Below are 19,182 nucleotides of genomic sequence, written 5' to 3' on the forward strand. Positions count from 1 at the left end.
CAGGTAGTGGGCTGGTTGTGTCCATAGTTCGCTTATCCTTTGGCTTACACTCAAACTAGATTAAGCTATTTTGGGTTTGGTAGAACTCATAATTACTGCCGAGATTATATGACTTTTGTATTTAAGGGAATGCAGTGGGTTAAGTGTCCTATTTCTCTGACCTATGCAAAGGCATGGCTGTAAACAGGAAGATAATAAAGGACTGAGGAAATTACCTAAATAATTCATGCATAAAAGTATTTCTCATCAAAGACTACTGTAGCATAAACTGTGTTAATTTTTACTTCAGTCTTTTCCTACTCTTTGCATTAATTTTTCCAATACAGTTCCTATGTTTGGCAATAAACTGCTTAGGCAAAACTGTCATAGTAAAACAAGACCTAGGGATTTTATTTTCTTTTTATGCTCATTTTCCTGAAGATGTAATTACATTGGGGCTAAGAAGATAGTGAATACCAGAGAGTAGCTTTGGGTCTGCAGAGATAACAATGTAGTAGTTAGGTATGGTTGCAGCAGGTTCTTTGCTGTCTTTGATGGTTGCATTTGTGGACCCAATCCATCTAAAGTGTGTGAGAGATGATCATTTTATTGTAGTAAAAGAGAAGCAAACAGAAATTGTGGCACAAATATTTGAAACTCAGGTATTGGTGATATATAATGAACTTAAGAAAAAATTTAATTGAGCTCTTCTAGAACAGGAAAATTAATGATTTCAATTTTTTTTTAACTAAATGGTATATTGTTCTGCCATATTAAGAAAAAAATCCAGGTTGATTTTTATAATAGAGCCTTAACCTAATAAATAGTTTCTAAAGTTTAACAAAATTAAGTTGGGATTAATTTTCAGGAATAATTCATTCAGGAGGGACTTATTAAAATTCCTTCAACTGAGCTGGATCCTTAATCTACACATTGTTTACTGACCCTGTTTCTGTCCAGTTTTTTTTTTTTTAATTCTCATGGATTATTTCTTATATTTTCAAGCTAACTGTTCTTACCAACCCCTTGAAGATTGTAATTATGGAATTTTTTGATTTATCTTTCATGAAGTTCCATAATTACCTTTTATGTTTCAGATTTTTTTCTGTATTTCCACAACTTTTTGTGAGACCTCATTAAAGTTTAAGAAATTCATTAGTTAATGACTTTATTGCTAAAAATGAAAGTCATCCAACAGCCTTATTGACATATGGTCTAAGTTTTCCAATTGTTGTTTTTAGAACCTAGGTTGGCTAGAAAATTACTAGTCTTTTCTCATCATATTGCGTAGAAATCTCATCAATGAATATTTAATGTTTGTAAGACATTACAGACATTAATGTTTGTAAGATGTTTTGTAAGACGTTTCAGAGACTCTCAGAAGTGAAGACAATGAGGCTATTTTCAATTAACATAAATAAGTGCTTAAAACTTTAAGAAATGTTATTTTCAGAGTTTATAGATAAAAAGAAGTAACTGTTCAGATGAATATAAAAAGAAATTTCAATAAATAAAATTCAATTTCCATTTTCCTTTAGACAATTTCTTTTTTTTTTAATTGTCTCTCTAGCATTTTTTTAACATCTTTATTGGAGTATAATTGCTTTACAATGTTGTGTTAGTTGCTGCTGTATAACAAAGTGAATCAGCTATATATATATACGTATATCCCCATATCTCCTCCATCTTGCATCTCCCTCCCACCCTCCCTATCTCACCCCTCTAGGTAGACATAGACAATTTCTTATTGGTGTATATGTGAGTGCATGTGCACATTGAATAGCAACGTTAGTAGCTGTAAGATATTTCATCTTGAATTCTTTTTCTGTTACTTATGATAGATCTGTGTGCATCCCATCAACATGTTTCCATCTGGCTCTTCTTATGATTAACATTTTCCAGTTGGCTGCTCCTATTTAGAGTTGCAGTTTATGATTATGAAATGGAATTAATATAACTAAATTAAATTAGAGAAGATCTTGCACTTGCAGGAAAAATGGAATAACAGGAACCAGATTTACTCTCCTGACTAAAACAATTTAAAAAAAAAAACAGAGAAAAATTTCCAAAGAATGTTCTAGAATGGTGCCTGGGCATCAGGCAACGAATGACAGTGATGCCTAAGAGTCAGGAAACAGGTGAAGTGAGCTCTATGATTGTCCCAGTGTTATGTTCTGAAAGACTTGTCAGGTTGAAGTACAGGAAGGGAGAATCCAGGTGGAGCCTGGCTGACTCATGGAAGTGATGAGATAGAGCTGAGTGTAAAGGGAGACTAAGAAGACTAGAGTTCACAGGACAGAGGACCAGAGTAAAGAGAGCTGCACAGAGAGAGAACTTTAAAGATATGCAGAGGGCTTCCATGAGTATTCAGCAGGGTAATCATCAGCACATGATTAGAAATATTAGAAAATTATTAGAAATAATTTATTAATTAGTAATCACATTAATATTAGAAAACTAATAGAGAACAGAGGAAAAAAACCTCTGAAAAGATTAGAGGAAGCAGTACCTCACATTCACACAAGGCCTAGAATAACACCTGTTCCCACCAGTCAGATTGGAAAGCCTCATAATTCATTGGGCATTGGGAAAAGTACTCAGAAGGACCATGCCTAAATAGCAGGGAATAATTAGCCTCAGACTATACAGATTGGGCACTGCCTAACAAATCTTAGGGGCAAGACCCGAATGGACTAAACTGTTTCCAAGAAACTTAACTACATCCTAGAACAATATTCAAGAATATTTGTAGGAATGCAAAATATCTAGCATCCAACAAGAAAAATTTACAGTGTCCGGGAACCAATCAAAGTTTACTAGCATGCAAAGTTATATATGGGGAATAATGAGGACAAAATTCAATCAGTTAACTGACTCAGAGTTGGCACATTGTTAGAATAGCAGAGAACTTTGAAATAGTTACCATAATTATATTCCATATGTTCAAAAAGTTATGGAGAGACATATAAAATATAAAAAAAAGCCAAATTGAATTTCTAGAGATGAAAACTATAATGTCTGAAATGAAAAATTCAGGGAATGGATTCAGGGTCAAGTTACACATTGCAGAAGAAAGGACTAGTGAACATGAAGACATAAAATTAGAAACTCTCTAAAATAAAAATGCACAGAGAAAAAAAAAATTAAAAAAAGAAAAAAGGGTAACAGTGAGCTATACAACAACTTAAAAGTAGTCTAATATATGTAGTTAGAATCCCAGAAAGGAGGGGACAGAACAAATCATTGATAACTGAAGAAAATAAAATTTGATAAAAATCCTAAAATCACAGATCTAAGAAACTGAATACATCCTAGGAACAAAAACATAAGATAAACCACCCCAATCCACATAATAATCAAAAAGCAAAAAGCACATATTAAATACAGAGCAAATAAGAATGAGACAAGCAAGAAAACAGTGAAGTAACATCTTTAAAGCATTATAAATTTAAAAAAGGCAATCTGGAATTGCATATCCTGCAAAAATATTTTTCAAAAACAGAGACAAAATAATGATTTTTTTAGACAGAAAAATTCAATTTATCGCCAGCAGATCTGCACTAAAAGAAATGTTAGGAAGGGGAAAATGATACCAGATGGAAATATAGATCTATACAAAGGAACAAAGAACATGAGAAATCATCACTACACATGTAAATAGATACTTTTCTTATTATTTCAATATCTTAAAAAGATAATGGAACTTTTAAACATATATAGAAAGAAAATTAGAAAGTACTTTGAATTTAATTTAATTTTTAAAACATGTGAAATGTTGTGAGAGACCACTAAACAATACTTAGTGGGGGAATTTATAATACTAAAGTATGGTATTAGAAAAGTGAAAGTTTTTAAGTCAGTGACTTCAGCTTCTACCTTAAGAAATTAGAAAATCAAGATCAAATTAAAACCAGATAAAGCAGAAGAAAGACAATAATAAAGATAAGAGTGGAAAATAGTGAAATAGAAGATAGGAACACAATACAGACAAACATACGAAATCAAAAGCTTATTTGAGTAAATCAATAAAATTGATTGATGGCTAGCTAGACTGGTTAGGAGAAAAAGAGAGAAGACGCAAATTTCCAGAACTGGGCATAAATGAGGTGCCATCACTAAAGATATTTAAAGGATAATAATGGAATATTTTGACCAACATTGTGCCAATAAATTTCAAAATGGTGTAAAATGGACAAGTTCCGTGAAAGACACAAACTACCAAATCTCATTCAAGAAAAAATAGGTAATCTGAATAGCCTTATACTTATTAAAGAAATTGGATATTTAGTTGTTTCTTTAAAGAAAACTGCAAGCCTTGATTGTATCAATGCTATCAAACATTTAAGGAGGAAAATATTATCAATTCTATACAAAACACTTTCTAAAAACTGAACAAAATTCTTCCCAACTCATCTTGTGAGGTCTACATTACCATGATACCAAACTCAGGCAAAGAGATTACAATAAAAGAAAATTATAGACCAATATCTCTCATGAACATACATGTGAAAACTGTTAAAGCTTTCATAAATTGAATATATCATGACCAAGTAGAATTCATCCCAGAATGAAAGAGATGAATGGAATGAAGGATTTACATCCAAAACATTCAAAATTAATTCCATTCAATTCACCATATTGTCAAACTGAAAAAAGTCAAAAACAAAAACCCACATGATCATCCCAATAGATGCAGAAAAATCATTTGGTAAAATTCAACATTCATTCCTGATAAAAATTCTCAGCAAACTTGAAATAGAAGTCACTTTCTTCAACCTGATAATGGAGAACTATGAAAAAGTAGTGATGCTAACATGAAACTAAACATCATACTTAAGGCTAAAAGAATGAATGAATGTTTTCCCTCTAAGATCATGAAGCAAAAAAATACCCACTCCTGCCATTTCTATTCTAAATTATACTACTATTCAATTTCAACCAATGAAGTAAGGCAAGAAAATATTAAAGGTATTAAGATGGCAGAGGAAAAAGTAAAATTGTCTTTATTTGAAGACAACATGTTTGTCAATGTAGAAAACATGATGGAATCTACAAAAAGTCACTAGAACTAATAAGTGATTTTAACAAGTTTGCAAAATACAAGATCAATACACAGAAAATAAACAGTCAGCAATTGAAATAAAAACAATGCCATTTATAATACCATCAAAAATATCAAGTACTTAAGGAAAATCTACAAAAAGATGTGCAAGACTTGTACACTTAAAATAATGAAACATTGGTAAGGTAATTAAGGAATACCTATACAAACAGAGAGATATATTTTGTTCATGGTTTGTGAAGATTTTGATTATCCCCAAATTGATCCATAGATTCAACACAATTTCAAAGCCCAGCAGATATCTGTTTTTTTTGGTTGAAATTGCCAAACTGATTAAAAAATTCATCTGGAAATGTAAAAACTTAAAATAACCAGAACAACTTTGAGAAATATGAGCAGAGTTGGAGTACTAATTCTAACAGATTGATTGATTTATCTCAAACCAGTCATTGTGACTTTTCAATTAAGATAGACAAATAGATTAATGGAAGAGAATAGAAAGAAACAGAAATATATACACAAATATATGGATTTTTGACACGGGTATAAAAGGAAATCAGTAGACAAAGGATAGTCTTTTCAGAAAATGGTGCTGGAATAATTGGCTATGTATAGAAAAAAAGAAGAACCTCGGTTCATACCTTGTACTATAAACAAAAAGTAATTCAGAATGGATCATATACATCAATGTAAAACCTAATTCTAATAAAAACTTCTAAAAGAAAACAGAAAATTTTTGTGATCTTTGGTTAATAAAAGATTTCTTAGATATGACACCAAAAGGAAAATCCATAAAAGGAAAAAAAAGAAAATAGGCTTTGGTATCTTCAAAAACAATGCTAAGAGAATGAAAAGTTAAGTCCCATGCTATAAGAAAATATTTTCACCTTATATAGCTGATAAAGGACTTGTATCCATGATATATAAGGAACTCTCAACTCAATAATAATTTTTTAAAAAACAACTCAAAATTGGCAAATGATTTGAACAGACACTTCACCAAAGAAGATATACAAATGTCAAATAAGCAGATGAAAAACATACATTAGGAAAGTGCAAATTAAAAACACAATGAGATACCACTACACACCTATTAGAAAACCTAACATTAAAAAGACTGACCATGTCAAGTGTTGGCAAGAGAAACAGGAACTCTCATGCACTTCTGGTGGGAATGCAAAACAATAGAACGCCTTTGGAGTATGATTTGGCAGTTTCCTAAAACTTTAATCCTATTCCTTTCGTCTGGTCCTGCCATTCCACTCCTACATATTAATCCAAGAGAAAGGAAAGCCAGACAAAGAAGAAGCCATGCATACTATGTGATTCAGTTTATAAAAGGTCTAGAAAATGCTGTGTCTATAGTGACAGAAAGTAGATCACTGGTTGCTTGGATACTACGGTCTCAGCAGAAATCTCTATAAAGCGATATTTCTCAAAGTTAGGATGGTGGACCTTGTGCATCAGGATTGACTAGAAGGGCTTATTTTAAAATTCAGCCTTAAATTTAATGCCACTTATGCAGAGGATGGTTAGAAGAGGAGCTGAAATAAAGTAGTGCAGAGTAAGCACAATTTCAAAAACAGATGTGTTTGCTCTATTCAAGTTTATGCTTGCTGGGTAATGGGCATGTTGTAAGCTGATTGATGGCCTGATTTAAGAGTACAGTGCAAAAGAAGTAAGAAAAGTTACGTAAAGTCATTGAGCCTCATGTTTTTCTTATGAAACTGGAGATAATAAGACTCTTGAGAATTTTTAAAGGAATAAATATTGTGTGTAAAACACGTACTACTCTGCAGCTTTGATTTGTAGAAAGTGTCCCAGGAAGATTGATATCTATCTACCTATCTATCTATTGATCTATCTACCTACATATTTTAAATTCTTATTTTGAAGTTTTAAATTATTGTTTATTTTCATATGTTTTAACCTTCTTTCTTTTTATTTGTATTTATTTCTATTTTATAAATAATTTCTCTTTAAATTTTATCTTTATATTTGCATATGTCACTTGGCTGTCTTTTCCCAGAGATACATGCTAGATTTTTGTATGTATACTCTCAAATACTGATTTCTTTTCTCCTATGGTACAAAAAAACCCATCAGGGCCTTAAAATTAAAGGTAACAGTCTTTAAAAATATCCCTCGGTTTCATCCCTACTGTCTCCGATGACCATGTTCAAAGTCGAACTTTGCAACACCTGGTTCATTATCAAATGCAAACCCTGAAGGGAGCTAACTGAATGAATCCATATACTCTTTGTTCTATTCAATCAACCTGTGATCTTCCAGAGGATTATTAACAACATGCTGTCTGTCTGGAATAGCCATCTGTGTTAATGATGATGTAGTATATTCTACCAGCACCACCTTACGTAACCACTTCCTTTGAATCATTTTGGTTAAAACACAGCCACACTCTGTCCAGTTTAGATTGCAGTCCAAAGATTCCCTACATGAGTACTGAGTTGGTAGGACATTTTGTTTCTTGGCAAGGGCTCTAAATGCTAGGCATAAATCTCACCACTGTCCAGACTAGGAAACATTCTGGAAAACCCAGGCTACCCAGACTTCCGCAGTTAGTGGCACCATTAGAACTTTATATCTCACTTCCTTACCTCAATTGCTCCTCAAAGAACCAATGCTTTTCAGCTACCTCAAATCTTTTCAGATCCTTTAGTATTACTCTAGGGCTGAGCCTCTGATCCAAGAGGTATCTTTAGTTTGGTCTTCCTCAGTTTTATAGTCTCTCAATGACCAACTTTCAATGCATGATATAATTTATCACACTATCACAAGTCAGTTTCTCAGCAGTATGGGTTCTATTCCCTGTCTGCTCTTATCTCTAGTCCAAGATAAGGATGACATTTATTGAGATCTGAGTAGATCAAACTGATCTCTTTATCATTCTCAGCAAACCAATATTTTTCTGTCCCTCCTTTTTCATGTAGCAGACTCTTATGTTACTTCAAGTCTCTGTTAAGGGCATCTCTTTGGCTCCTTCTATGTTAGCCTAAGCCTAGGAATAATTAATTGAGCTCCTGTAGTGCTGTTTATTCTTCTATTATAGCCCATGGTAAATTGTGGATTATTGATTTGTCTTTTTACCCTTTGAGGACAGTAGTTGTCTAATTCTTCTTTTGAATCCTCATAACTTAGCACAGTTCCAGGGTTATATTATGTACTCAGTTGATGTTTAATTATTGCTTCATTGTATAATGATTATTTATATATCATAATAGTTTTAAAAATTTGAAAAACACTAAATTCATTCAATTTCCTTTAATGAGTATTTGTTATATAAAAAAAAAAGAGGTATAAAGTCCTGTTCCCAAGTCCAAACCTCTTATTAACTTAAACCTTGAGTTTTTTGAATTACCCACTTTGAAGTAATTCTTTTTATACCTGAAAAATGGATTTATTGAAATGTTTGAGATAAAAATATGTATTGCAAGAAGCATAAGACAAACATTTCAAGAGTACAAAATTAGTTGTAGAAATAACATAATTTTCTGGTAAACCCACATTGTATTACAAATGTGCAAACCTTTTTGATACAAAAGTTTTGGTTTTCTTATTTTTTTTTTATACTAAGCACCCATTTTTATTTATCCATTTCCCATTGAGAGGTAACTCCTTGCATGCATTTTATCTATCCATTATTCAAGGTTCAATCTTCTCAAGGGGATAACAGCTCACCACTCTGAGATTTGAACTGTAATTAATCCAGTGGCAAGGATTTTCTCTCATGGATTCCAGAGTTAGCCAGAAATTTTAATGTCAGGATGTAAAAGCCTGTAAGGTTGTTACGTTTCCCTCAGATTCTATCCCACAGGAGGCTAAGCCCACAATTTCCCTCCTGTTTCTCATTCAGAAAAAAAAAATACTATATTTGCATTCAGAATTGTTCAGTGATTGCTTTTTTGTGCTGGTGGTTCATTTCTTCACGTCAGCGTGGCTCTCATATTTTTCCTTTAAGATCAGGTTGTTGATTTAGGACTTTGTAAACTTTGTTGTCTGGTGTCTGGATTTTCACTGAGGACGATCTTCCCTTGATCGTCTTCTAGATCCTGATTAGGAAGAAGGGAGAGCATATAGATTGTAAATGTGATGAAACTATAGTGTTTAAGAATATGATATTTTATGCATAACTATATCTATAAAAGACCATCATTTCTTATTATAATAAATGTTAGATTGTTTTCTTAATAATATATTCTGGTTATGATGATAAAACCAAGTCCTCTTTTGATCAAAGGTATATGAAAATAATAATTTAAAGTGATGATTTTAGTTCCTTAGAAAATTTGGATGAATTTTCATGTTTAGAAGAAATCTGTGATAAAGCCTTCAGTTAAAAATTATGTGTACAACCTAAATGTCCTGCGTTAGATGAATGGATAAACAAGATGTGGTACATATATACAATGGAATATTACTCAGCCATAAAAAGGAACAAAATTGGGTCATTTGTAGAGATGTGGATGGACCTAGAGTCTGTCATACAGAGTGAACTAAGCCCAAAAGAGAAGAACAAATATCGTATATTAATGCATAGATGTGGAATCTAGAAAAATCTTACAGATGAACCTATTTCTAGGGCAGGAATAGAGATGTAGACATAGGGAATGGACATGTGGACATGGGGTGGGGAAGGGGAATGAGGGGCTAATTGGGAGATTGTTTGACATAAATACACTACCATTTGTAAAATAGCTAGTGGGAACCTGCTTTATAGCACAGGGAGCTCACCTTAGTGCTCTGTGATGACCTAGTTGGGTGGATGGGGGGTGGGTGGGAGGGAGGTCCAAGAGGGAGGGGATATAGGTATACATTTAGCTGATTCACTTCATTGTACAGCAGAAACTAACACAACATTGTAAAGCAATTTTACTCCAATAAAAAAAAAATTATGTGTACAATTGAGTCTTTAGTTTCAAATGTCTAGATTGGACTGGGTTAAAATCAGATATGCCTATAATGCATTCATAAGCCTTCAACTTCTTTTGACTATTAGTATATAATTATCTTAGAAATTCCAAATATGTAATTATTTTAAGTTCCACAAGGGAAATCTTTGAGTTTTGAATGCATCAGAATGTAAGGTAACCTATGTGGAAGATTAGAAAATGCACATAAATAAAGTTATAAAGAAAATTATAGTGCATGGGTGATATATACATGTATATAACCTACACATTATATCAAAATTTTGTACGTACCTATATTAATCATTTTCTATGTGTGTACAGTAGATACAGTTTTGAATTTATTTTTGTCTCAAACTGTAGCCTCATTTTAAATAATAGTTTCACAGAGTTCAGGTCTACCTGCTACCCATTTTTGCTCAACTCTGGTATTCAAGGGTTTCTTTTCAAATTAATTCTACTTGAGTCTACCTCAGTGGTTCAGTATGTCTAGCACTTTACATGAGTATAATTGCCTTTCTTTTAACATTTGTTTTTCTTATATTCTATTAATAGTGAAAGATTTATTTTCTGATTCATATCATCAGAATACTTTGCTCAAAATAAAATATATTAGAATACTCTCCTTTTCTTTGGTTTGTCTTAATATAACAAAAGGTTTGTCATATATGCAAATTACCATAGTCAATATATTTACCTTGAATTCTTTTGTTGGCTTGTATCTTCCTCACAGGTGTGTCTGAAATTAAATAGCTTTAGTTAAAAATACTTTGAAATTATGACTAATATGAGACAGGAAACCATAGTTGATCAGAAGAGTATAAAGTTTTAAATAAACATCATGTAAACATGTAGATTTCTTTTGGAGTAGTGAGACTTTTGCACTGGCAACAAACAGACGTTTGTTTTCCATATATCATAATGAATGTTTACTATTTGCAAAACATATTGTTTTATTATGGCATGTAGCACCCCAGATGATGTTCCATTGTTGCATGGAGTGACTTACATGACTTTTTCACCCTTTTTATGAAAAGCATCACTTTATGATGAAAGGATGTCTAACATTCTATAAAGTTTAGCAGAAGTATCTTCCCAGAGATATCCACTCATTTTTTCCAGTCATTCCTATTTGTGATGTATCAGACTTCTGCCTCTGTAAAATTCTCATTGTAAATTAATCTATGATCAACTTATAATACATGAGGACAACAAAATATCATAACTCTAGAAATATACCAGTAAGCAATTCAGGAAGTGTGTGCCAACATACTCCCCAATTTAATTCCAATCCTACAAGACCATTTAAAAGTTAAGTAGCTAAAAATAATAAAATCTTTCTTATTTTAGAATTTTAAGTGTCTCATAACAATGCAGTTTTTTGTTGTTATAGTTGCAAAATACTTCCCAATTCCTCATTTTTCTTTTAAATCATTGTCAAGACCACTTGGTCAACCTAAATTCACATTTTCACTCTGTCGTTGGACATTTGAGATCAATGAATAAGTGTGGTCCCTATGGCGACTTTCTTTCTCTGCTTACCTTTTTTACTCCAAGTTTTGAATTCTTGATTTTTATGTATCATCTATACTCAACAATGAAGTCAAAATTTTTGTTTTATATATATATTCAATTCTCTGAAATCCCATGAAAAATAAGACATGAGACTATCACCAACAGTATTGTGGGCTGTATAATATCAAGTTTAAAAAAAAGGGAAAGAAACATTAAGCATTTTTTGAAGAATTCTGTTTCTGTCTGCATAGCATATTTCCAACATGTCTTTTTTCCCCCCAGAATATAAGATACATAACCATTTATCACACTATATTAATACCATAATAAAATACAGAACTAGAGAAAACCTCATTAGGTTGGATTAGTGAGGGAAAGTTTATGTGAGATAGAAAAGTCTGAATTATGGAATATGCTCCAGTTGATATATTTTTCTTAACTTCAGGTTTACTTGGTCACAAAAAATGTCTTATAAAATGTTGCCATGAAAAGATGGATCCAGTCTTTAAGCAGTGAACAAAAAGCATTGTTTATAATGGACTTATTAAATTCCAAAGAGCACTTATTATGCAATTTAAAACAATATTTTGACATTACTTTTCAAAACAAGCACTTACACTCAGATTTTCTTTTATAAATTTGGCAGCATCCAATTAATATATATCCAATTAACTAACTTGTTGATTTATTATTATTTGGCTATGATAAAATCAAAATAAGAAGTGTTCATTGTGGCAAACAAACATCTCTGGAAGAAAAGCTTGATTAAAGTGCAGAAAACCAGATTTGCGCTCAGTGGCCCTCTGCCATCTCAAACTGAATGACACTTGTATTAGGTCGTGTTTAGAGAAGCTAAATATGGCAAGATAAATTAATCATTGAACAATCCCACAAAAATGCTCCTCTCCACCACATGTTTCCTGAAACATACAAAATGCTTCAGCTCACTTATTTGCAAGATTTTTGCATTTTTACATGGCTATGACTTTGGAAATTTAGAGTGTAAAATATTACTTTGTTGACCATGTTAACGTTAATTGACCGTAATCCTCATAGTAGCTAACATCACTGAGAGTTTATATGCGCTGAACATTATTCCAAGTGCTTTTCACATATTGATTCATTTATATGTAGGTAACATTACTATCCCCACTTTTCAGATTAAGAAAGCAAGGCAGGAAAGCATCAATTTATAATACAAGTTAGTTCAAGTTGGAACCCAGATTGGAAGCCAGACCTACAACCTGATCCTATGTTCTCTACAGAAGCCATAAATCTTTACATGTTATACAGGCAGATTTGTCAAAACCTTCCCAGATAACTTCTTGTTGTTGTTCCTTTCTCCATAGCCTACTACTTTGCTGTTCTCCCTTAATTACTTTAGTAGTTTCAGTAAATGTAGTTCTATCTAAGACAAGAGTGAAAAACTCAACACATTTTATGAGAAGAAGTTTTAGTTAAGGGGTCTGAAGTGTTTCAATGACAGATCATATTGGTACCAAACTGACCACTTAGCCATGTTAATAAGAATGACCTAAATGATTGAGGAATACACTCAGTTCATCAAAATGTACCATATGTACCACAATATGAGTAGTTCAGATAGAAAACTCCAAGCTTTGAGATGAAGACCACATTTACCTATAGATCAATTATCAATACTCTGAAAGAAAAAAAAAGCCAATCTTGCATGACATAATCTTTATTTACACCAGCTTCTTTGTAAATTGGCATCTCTTGGGATCTAGACAAGAGACACTTGTTATTCAGTGTTGACCCAATGGTTTTACAGGGCTGGAAGAAAGAAAACTAGCATGTCCACTTAGTGTCCAGATATTAGTAACTATACTGCTTATATTGTCTTTCTTATGAGAAAAAAAAAACCCTTGGAAATGTTTTGATAAAAACTTATGTTGTGACATTGACAAAACCAGTGCATTATGAATATGTGGAGAAACCAAATACTGGGAACTAAAGGAATCAACCTTTGGGATGAACATAAACTAGAGTTAAAGAAGGATTCCATTAACAAAAATTAGAGTATCTTATTCTTGTAACAGGTATTATCTTCTCTTGGCTGAAGTTAGTCTTCAGCACTTAGTTCGTCGTTTATAATGGACTTGTTAATGGGGGCTTATTGAAGGGGAGGAAAACATACTTACCGAAGTTTAAGCCTAAATAAATTAAAGCAATATATACAAGTGCAGTTACTAATTGGTTCATTCTCTACAAAGCACTGCCATTCTACAAAGCCGCTTACTATGGCAAGGACTGAAAAAAAAAAAGAATTCAACTTAATTTTCATGTCTTCACCTCTTCCCTCAAATCCCTACCTTTTTCTAGTACAGTGTTAAGCATTTAGGGGTAGATGAGTAAATTCTGTATTAGATCTCACAGGAAACTGGTTCTGTTGTGGCTTTGGGAGTGTCACATATTCCCTGGAGTCTGAAAGGAAATCTTGTATTTTTCAGACACAAATTTTTCTATTGAGGGGAAATTCAATCATTGGTTCAATAAAAATTATTTATTTTTACTATCACTGAACAGTATCAATACTATGTAAGAGATTCTACCTATATAAAAGTAAAGAATAAAACAATAATTGCCAAAAATATACATGGTCCCAAGAGAATTTACAACTTCTTGGACATAGTACTACAATTTTTTAAAATTTTAAGGATAAAACCCATTGGGACCATACTTTGGATAAACATTAAACTTCAATTTAGTGTTTCTCAATTCACAGTATATTTCAAAGAGCATATTTGATTTTTTTAAATAATTTAAATACTTGTTTCTCTAAAACAATTTCTTACCTTAAATTCTTTTATTGTTAAGAAAATGAACTGGAAATTAATTTATTCAAATACCAATTACCCAAATTATACTTTATTAACATTTACTATTTCTTTGAGTAATTACCATTGAGAGTTTGTGTAAGATTTTGAATTCTTTTTTTTCTTCTTTCCTTTTAAAAGTAGGTCCTTTTAACGCCATAGGCAGAGAACATTCCATATTTTAAATATTAAAATTAATTTCATATGCAAAATAATTTACAGCTCCAGGTATAGATTATGACTCAAACTGTTAGAAGAAACAGATAACCCATTCCCAAGTATGTAGTTTTGGAAAATAAAAATACTAAATGCAATTTTTTTGCTAGATCTATGCACTTAAAAAATTCATAAACATGCCTCTTATTATTGTTGTGGGTGCAGTGAATACATTTTTTAAAATATAAAAAGTATTTCAATTTGGGCTTCTTTAAATAACTACCAATTTTTAAAGTATCCCCCTTTCACATACAAAAAATATCTTTACAGTTGTCTGTATCAAAGCAAAAAAATATTCACTGCTCCCCATTGAACTTTTTAAAGACTGTTTAAACTAGTAATTCTTTCTTTATAACGCTTACTATAACCACCATTGACCCAATCAGTCTGTTAAGACAGACATGATGTTGTCTTTTTTAACCTAACTAAAAAAAAAAACAAAATAAAACCTGAATGCTCAGTCTTTAAAAAGTTGAAAATCTCAGTTATCAGAACCTGTTAAGTGGGTTAGTTGTTTCCCTTTTACTAACCTCCCTGAAGCAGTCTTTTAATTTCTTCATCTTCAAATAAATGACCATCACCACCTTCAATGAATTTGGTGACCTTGGTGACCTCTGAGAGGATACATGTTTATAGCAGAAATTGGTTTATGTAATAAAAAGGCAGGAGACGTGATGTGATATATAATGGCATCTGCCCAACAATGAATTCCAGACCAACACTTGGTTCTTTCTTGGTTTTTAGTGTTACTTTTTGATAAACCAATTTTCTTACAAAGTTGTTGAACACTGTATAGCAAATATAGAACAAAACAATCAATATGACTGTCATTTGAGTTTCATCCCCTATCTTTGGACTTTTTTCTTGTGTTGGTATGGAACTAGAACAAAGGAATGAGATAGAGTAGAAAGTGTAAGAGGCTTCAAAGATTATTTTAGACTTTGACATAGATAGCTTAAAGAAATCCACATTCTTATTCTTCTAGACATACTGACCTTCTTGCAACAATTTCTTCAGAGTTTCGTCTGCTTCTCCACCACTAGTTGAAATTCTAGTGTATTTTATTTCAGGACCTAAGGGAAAGACAAAAAAATAATAATAATAAGGAACTGAAACAAGACTGGGCAAACTTCCTCTGTAAGGGTCACATAGAAAGTAATTTAGACCTTATGGGTCTTGTGGTCTGTGTTGCAGCTATTTAACTTTGTCCTTTAGAGTGCAAATAGCCATACACACTGTATAAATGAATGGTCACACTGTGTTCCAATAAAACTTTATTTACATAAGTAGGTGGCATGGGCCATATTTGCTGACTGCTTGTTTAAACATGGACTGCCAGGGAATTCCCAAAGACTTAAAAAATAGCTGAATTCAGAATTTTAGACTAATTCACTGATGGGAGACTGATACAGAGGTTTACTGAAATTATTGATCAGTTGTTCTATACAAGCTTGCATATTATTTTGGTGTGTAGATGTGTATGTGTAAACCTTAAGATTAAAGGAAAATCGAAGGAGGGAATGGTTTTTTTCTAGGATTTAGTAACTCATTAATAAATAGCAAAGTGAAGATAGTGTATTATATGATACACATGCATATTCATAATAAAAACACAGGCTTATAGATTTGTCCCAAAATTTCCAATTCAGGGGAAAACATAGATTACATATTTAGGGTTAGTATTATTTCTACCAAAAAAGAAATAAAATGACTTCAGTAACCACTAAGAAAATGACTTAGTTTCTTTAATGATTCTTATAGAGATATTTTAGGATTAAATGGTTTGCTCTTTATAATCCAGGCATAGTTCATATACAGAGTTAAAAATTACCTGTAAGATCTGCTTAGTAGAGAACTATAATCCCAATCTAAACTTTTCTAAGAAGATTTTACAATAACTACATTTTTCAAGTGAGTTGGATTATCCCTTCTATCACTCACAGGTGATTTTTATCATTAAGGATGATGTATTGATATTTTATCAGGATAGTTTCTTTTACAGTGTTTCATGTGCACAATGCCAGTTATTTTTTTGTTATTCATTTTCATTATTTTTGATCAATATGAGATTCAGGATCACATTTGTTTAAAAAAAAAATTACCTGTAATGATTCGTTCTTCTCTTGTCTCTTTTTCAGTTATTTCCACAGGCACTCCATCAATGATTTTGGTGTATTTTTTAATAATTGGCTCTGAAATAGGGGAAGAAAATGCATTTGATTTATCCCCTTATGGCATCTAAATGGCCATAAGCTAGACATTTTAATGATTAAATGTATTTCTCACAGCAATGCCATTTAGAATTCAATCATAATAATTTGGGGGACGTATCTCAAATAAATTCATATAACAGAGGTCTAAAAGGTAGTGGTTATGTCCTGAATCTTGGGTAAGGGAGAGAGCCAACTAGCAAGCTAACACTCCATGTCATATTTGTCTCTTGACTGTGGAATGAGTGTTCAGGGAGGGTCCAGGGAATTATACATCATTAGAATGGGAATCTTATAAGTCCTAGCAATGACTTATTAGTCAGTCTTATAGAATGGCCACTCTTTCTTCTAAGTACAATATGTTCTTTTGTATTGACATGATTGTTTTCATTATATTTCATAATCATCCTTGCATATGCAGAGTAATGACAGTTTTGTTGTAACTGATGAGTTAATGGTTAAATCAATTCCAACTATATCCATTAAAAGGTAAACTATGTTTTAACTGATCGGCTAATAAGAATCTGTAACTGAGAAAAGTTTTCCCACAATTTATATAAAACAAAAGTCCAAGAGAAAACCTCAGATATTCAATATATTTAAACCAACACTGTTTGAAAATGTTCACAGTAGGCTACAGGAAACACAGAGAACGCACCTCCGTGGATCACTTCAGTTACTGTTTCACCTTCTTTAATCAGCCTGAATTCAGGTTCACCTTCAATTTTGACCTTTGTTATTGTGGGTCCTAAGGCATTGTTTTAGGAGACAAATTATCATGTTAATGTAGTCCTTTAAATTTACCAGAACAGGAAATTTATTTCAACATTTGGTGTTGCTCAAATTTCAAAGTGGTTTCAGGCTTTATGAAATCGGTTTTAAACAGTTCCCATTGTCCTCAAATTAAACAGTATTTATGAGAACAAATAACTCAATCTATTGGTGTGCTACTAAAATAACTTCCATCTGCTTTAGCATTTAAATTGATGTTTAATTGATCCATTTATTCATAGTTGTAAAGTATGATCATGCAAAATATTATATGTGACTATACATTGTGAATCATACAGTATGAACAAATTTGAGTGGCTCTAATGATAACTAGTGTAGATCTTACTTTACCATACTGATATTGTCTATTACTTTCTTTTCTTGTTAAATTTTTAATTTAATATTTAATCAGTCAATATCTTACATTTTTTATCTAATGGGCATAAGACTGAACATCAAAAAAGCCCAACTTTATGCCTACCTTTAAAATACGAAATTCAGGTTTTATGAGAAAATAGATTTGAGTACTTACCTTCTATATGTGAATGATGCATATATTTACTAATAAATAGTTAAACAGTCCTTCAAATGCAAAAGTTAAGTGTTGCATTTGACTTGCAAAATGATTTTGCTCCCAGAGAAAATCATTTTGAATGTTAGAAAGCAGATTACTACATTAGTTAATCAAGACTGTTTCTTAGAGAAGTTCAGTACATTTAACTCATACTGTGACACCCTTCAACAGTTGAATATAACTATATTGGCTTATCTTTGAGAGGGTTTATTTGTTTGTTCAGAAATTGTCAATGTACACCATTACCCAGAATTATATAGTCTAGGACAATCTAAAATAATGAAAACAAGAGTACAGTTCATTCAAACAGTAAATATTTTGCACCATAATATTTGATCTATGTGGTCAAGGGACACTGAGTATCAAAACGTAAGCCCAAGTTTTAAGGAAACTTCAAAAGGAAAGAACAGCTAAGGAGTTTAAGAACAGGAAATGAGTTAATAAAATATCCCAATAGACATTTCTTTAGAAGAGCCTCAACTGGAATTTCAGAAACATCGTCTATCCTTAAATTCTATGAAGGCAGGGATTTACTACCAAAAAAATTTTTTTTTCATATTTATTCCTGGCGGGCACCTATGAGAGTACCCGGCACCATACGTGCTCAATATGTATTCAGTTGATTTATTCTTACTTCTAAAATTTGGTTAGGTACCGTTTATAAGAAACATCTTAAAATTGTGTCTTGGGGTCTAATTTATTTAGTAAGAATTCAAGAGTTACCGATGAATCAGCAAAAGTTCAAACAGTGAGAAGGAAATGCCAATAGTAATTCTAGAACTGGACAATTGTAAATGGCTGCCAAAATAAGTATTTGTCTCCCTCATTATATTGCACAAAGTAAAACTTTCAAATTGTTTAACTGGAGAGTTGTTAATGCATAGGTGACTTGACCCCATTTTTCATCTTAGTTCCCTTCATAGGAAAAACTCAAGTAGAGCTGATGCTTCATTGTGTTCCTAATTGAAGAAAAGTAATACAGTAGAATCCTGCTCACAAAGATTGGGAAGATAAATGGGTTGAATGAAGAAGCTTGAAAGAAAAGAGAAGAATCTTTGAAAATAAAAATAGTACATGTGAATGATTTTTA

General features: G+C 32.0%; 1 protein-coding gene across 7 annotated transcripts in view; it reads right to left on the minus strand.

The window, feature by feature from the left end:
- Nucleotides 1-9,073: 9,073 nt before the first annotated feature.
- Nucleotides 9,074-19,182, minus strand: part of POSTN (periostin) — a 33,354-nt gene continuing 23,245 nt past the window's right edge. For 3 of the 7 annotated variants that reach the window (XM_060288134.1, XM_030882483.2, XM_030882482.2), the window contains 5 exons: nt 17,406-17,495; nt 16,640-16,729; nt 15,533-15,610; nt 10,667-10,708; nt 9,074-9,111 (listed from right to left, as the gene is read on the minus strand). In XM_060288134.1, coding sequence (XP_060144117.1) covers nt 9,074-9,111; nt 10,667-10,708; nt 15,533-15,610; nt 16,640-16,729; nt 17,406-17,495 — 338 coding nt within the window. Of the gene's footprint in view, nt 9,112-10,666; nt 10,709-15,067; nt 15,152-15,532; nt 15,611-16,639; nt 16,730-17,405; nt 17,496-19,182 lie in introns of all 7 variants that reach the window. The other 4 variants (XM_030882481.2, XM_030882480.2, XM_060288133.1 and 1 more) reach the window with 3 other exon arrangements.

The sequence above is a fragment of the Globicephala melas genome, chromosome 18 (assembly GCF_963455315.2).
Source record: "Globicephala melas chromosome 18, mGloMel1.2, whole genome shotgun sequence".
Lineage (NCBI taxonomy): Eukaryota > Metazoa > Chordata > Mammalia > Artiodactyla > Delphinidae > Globicephala > Globicephala melas.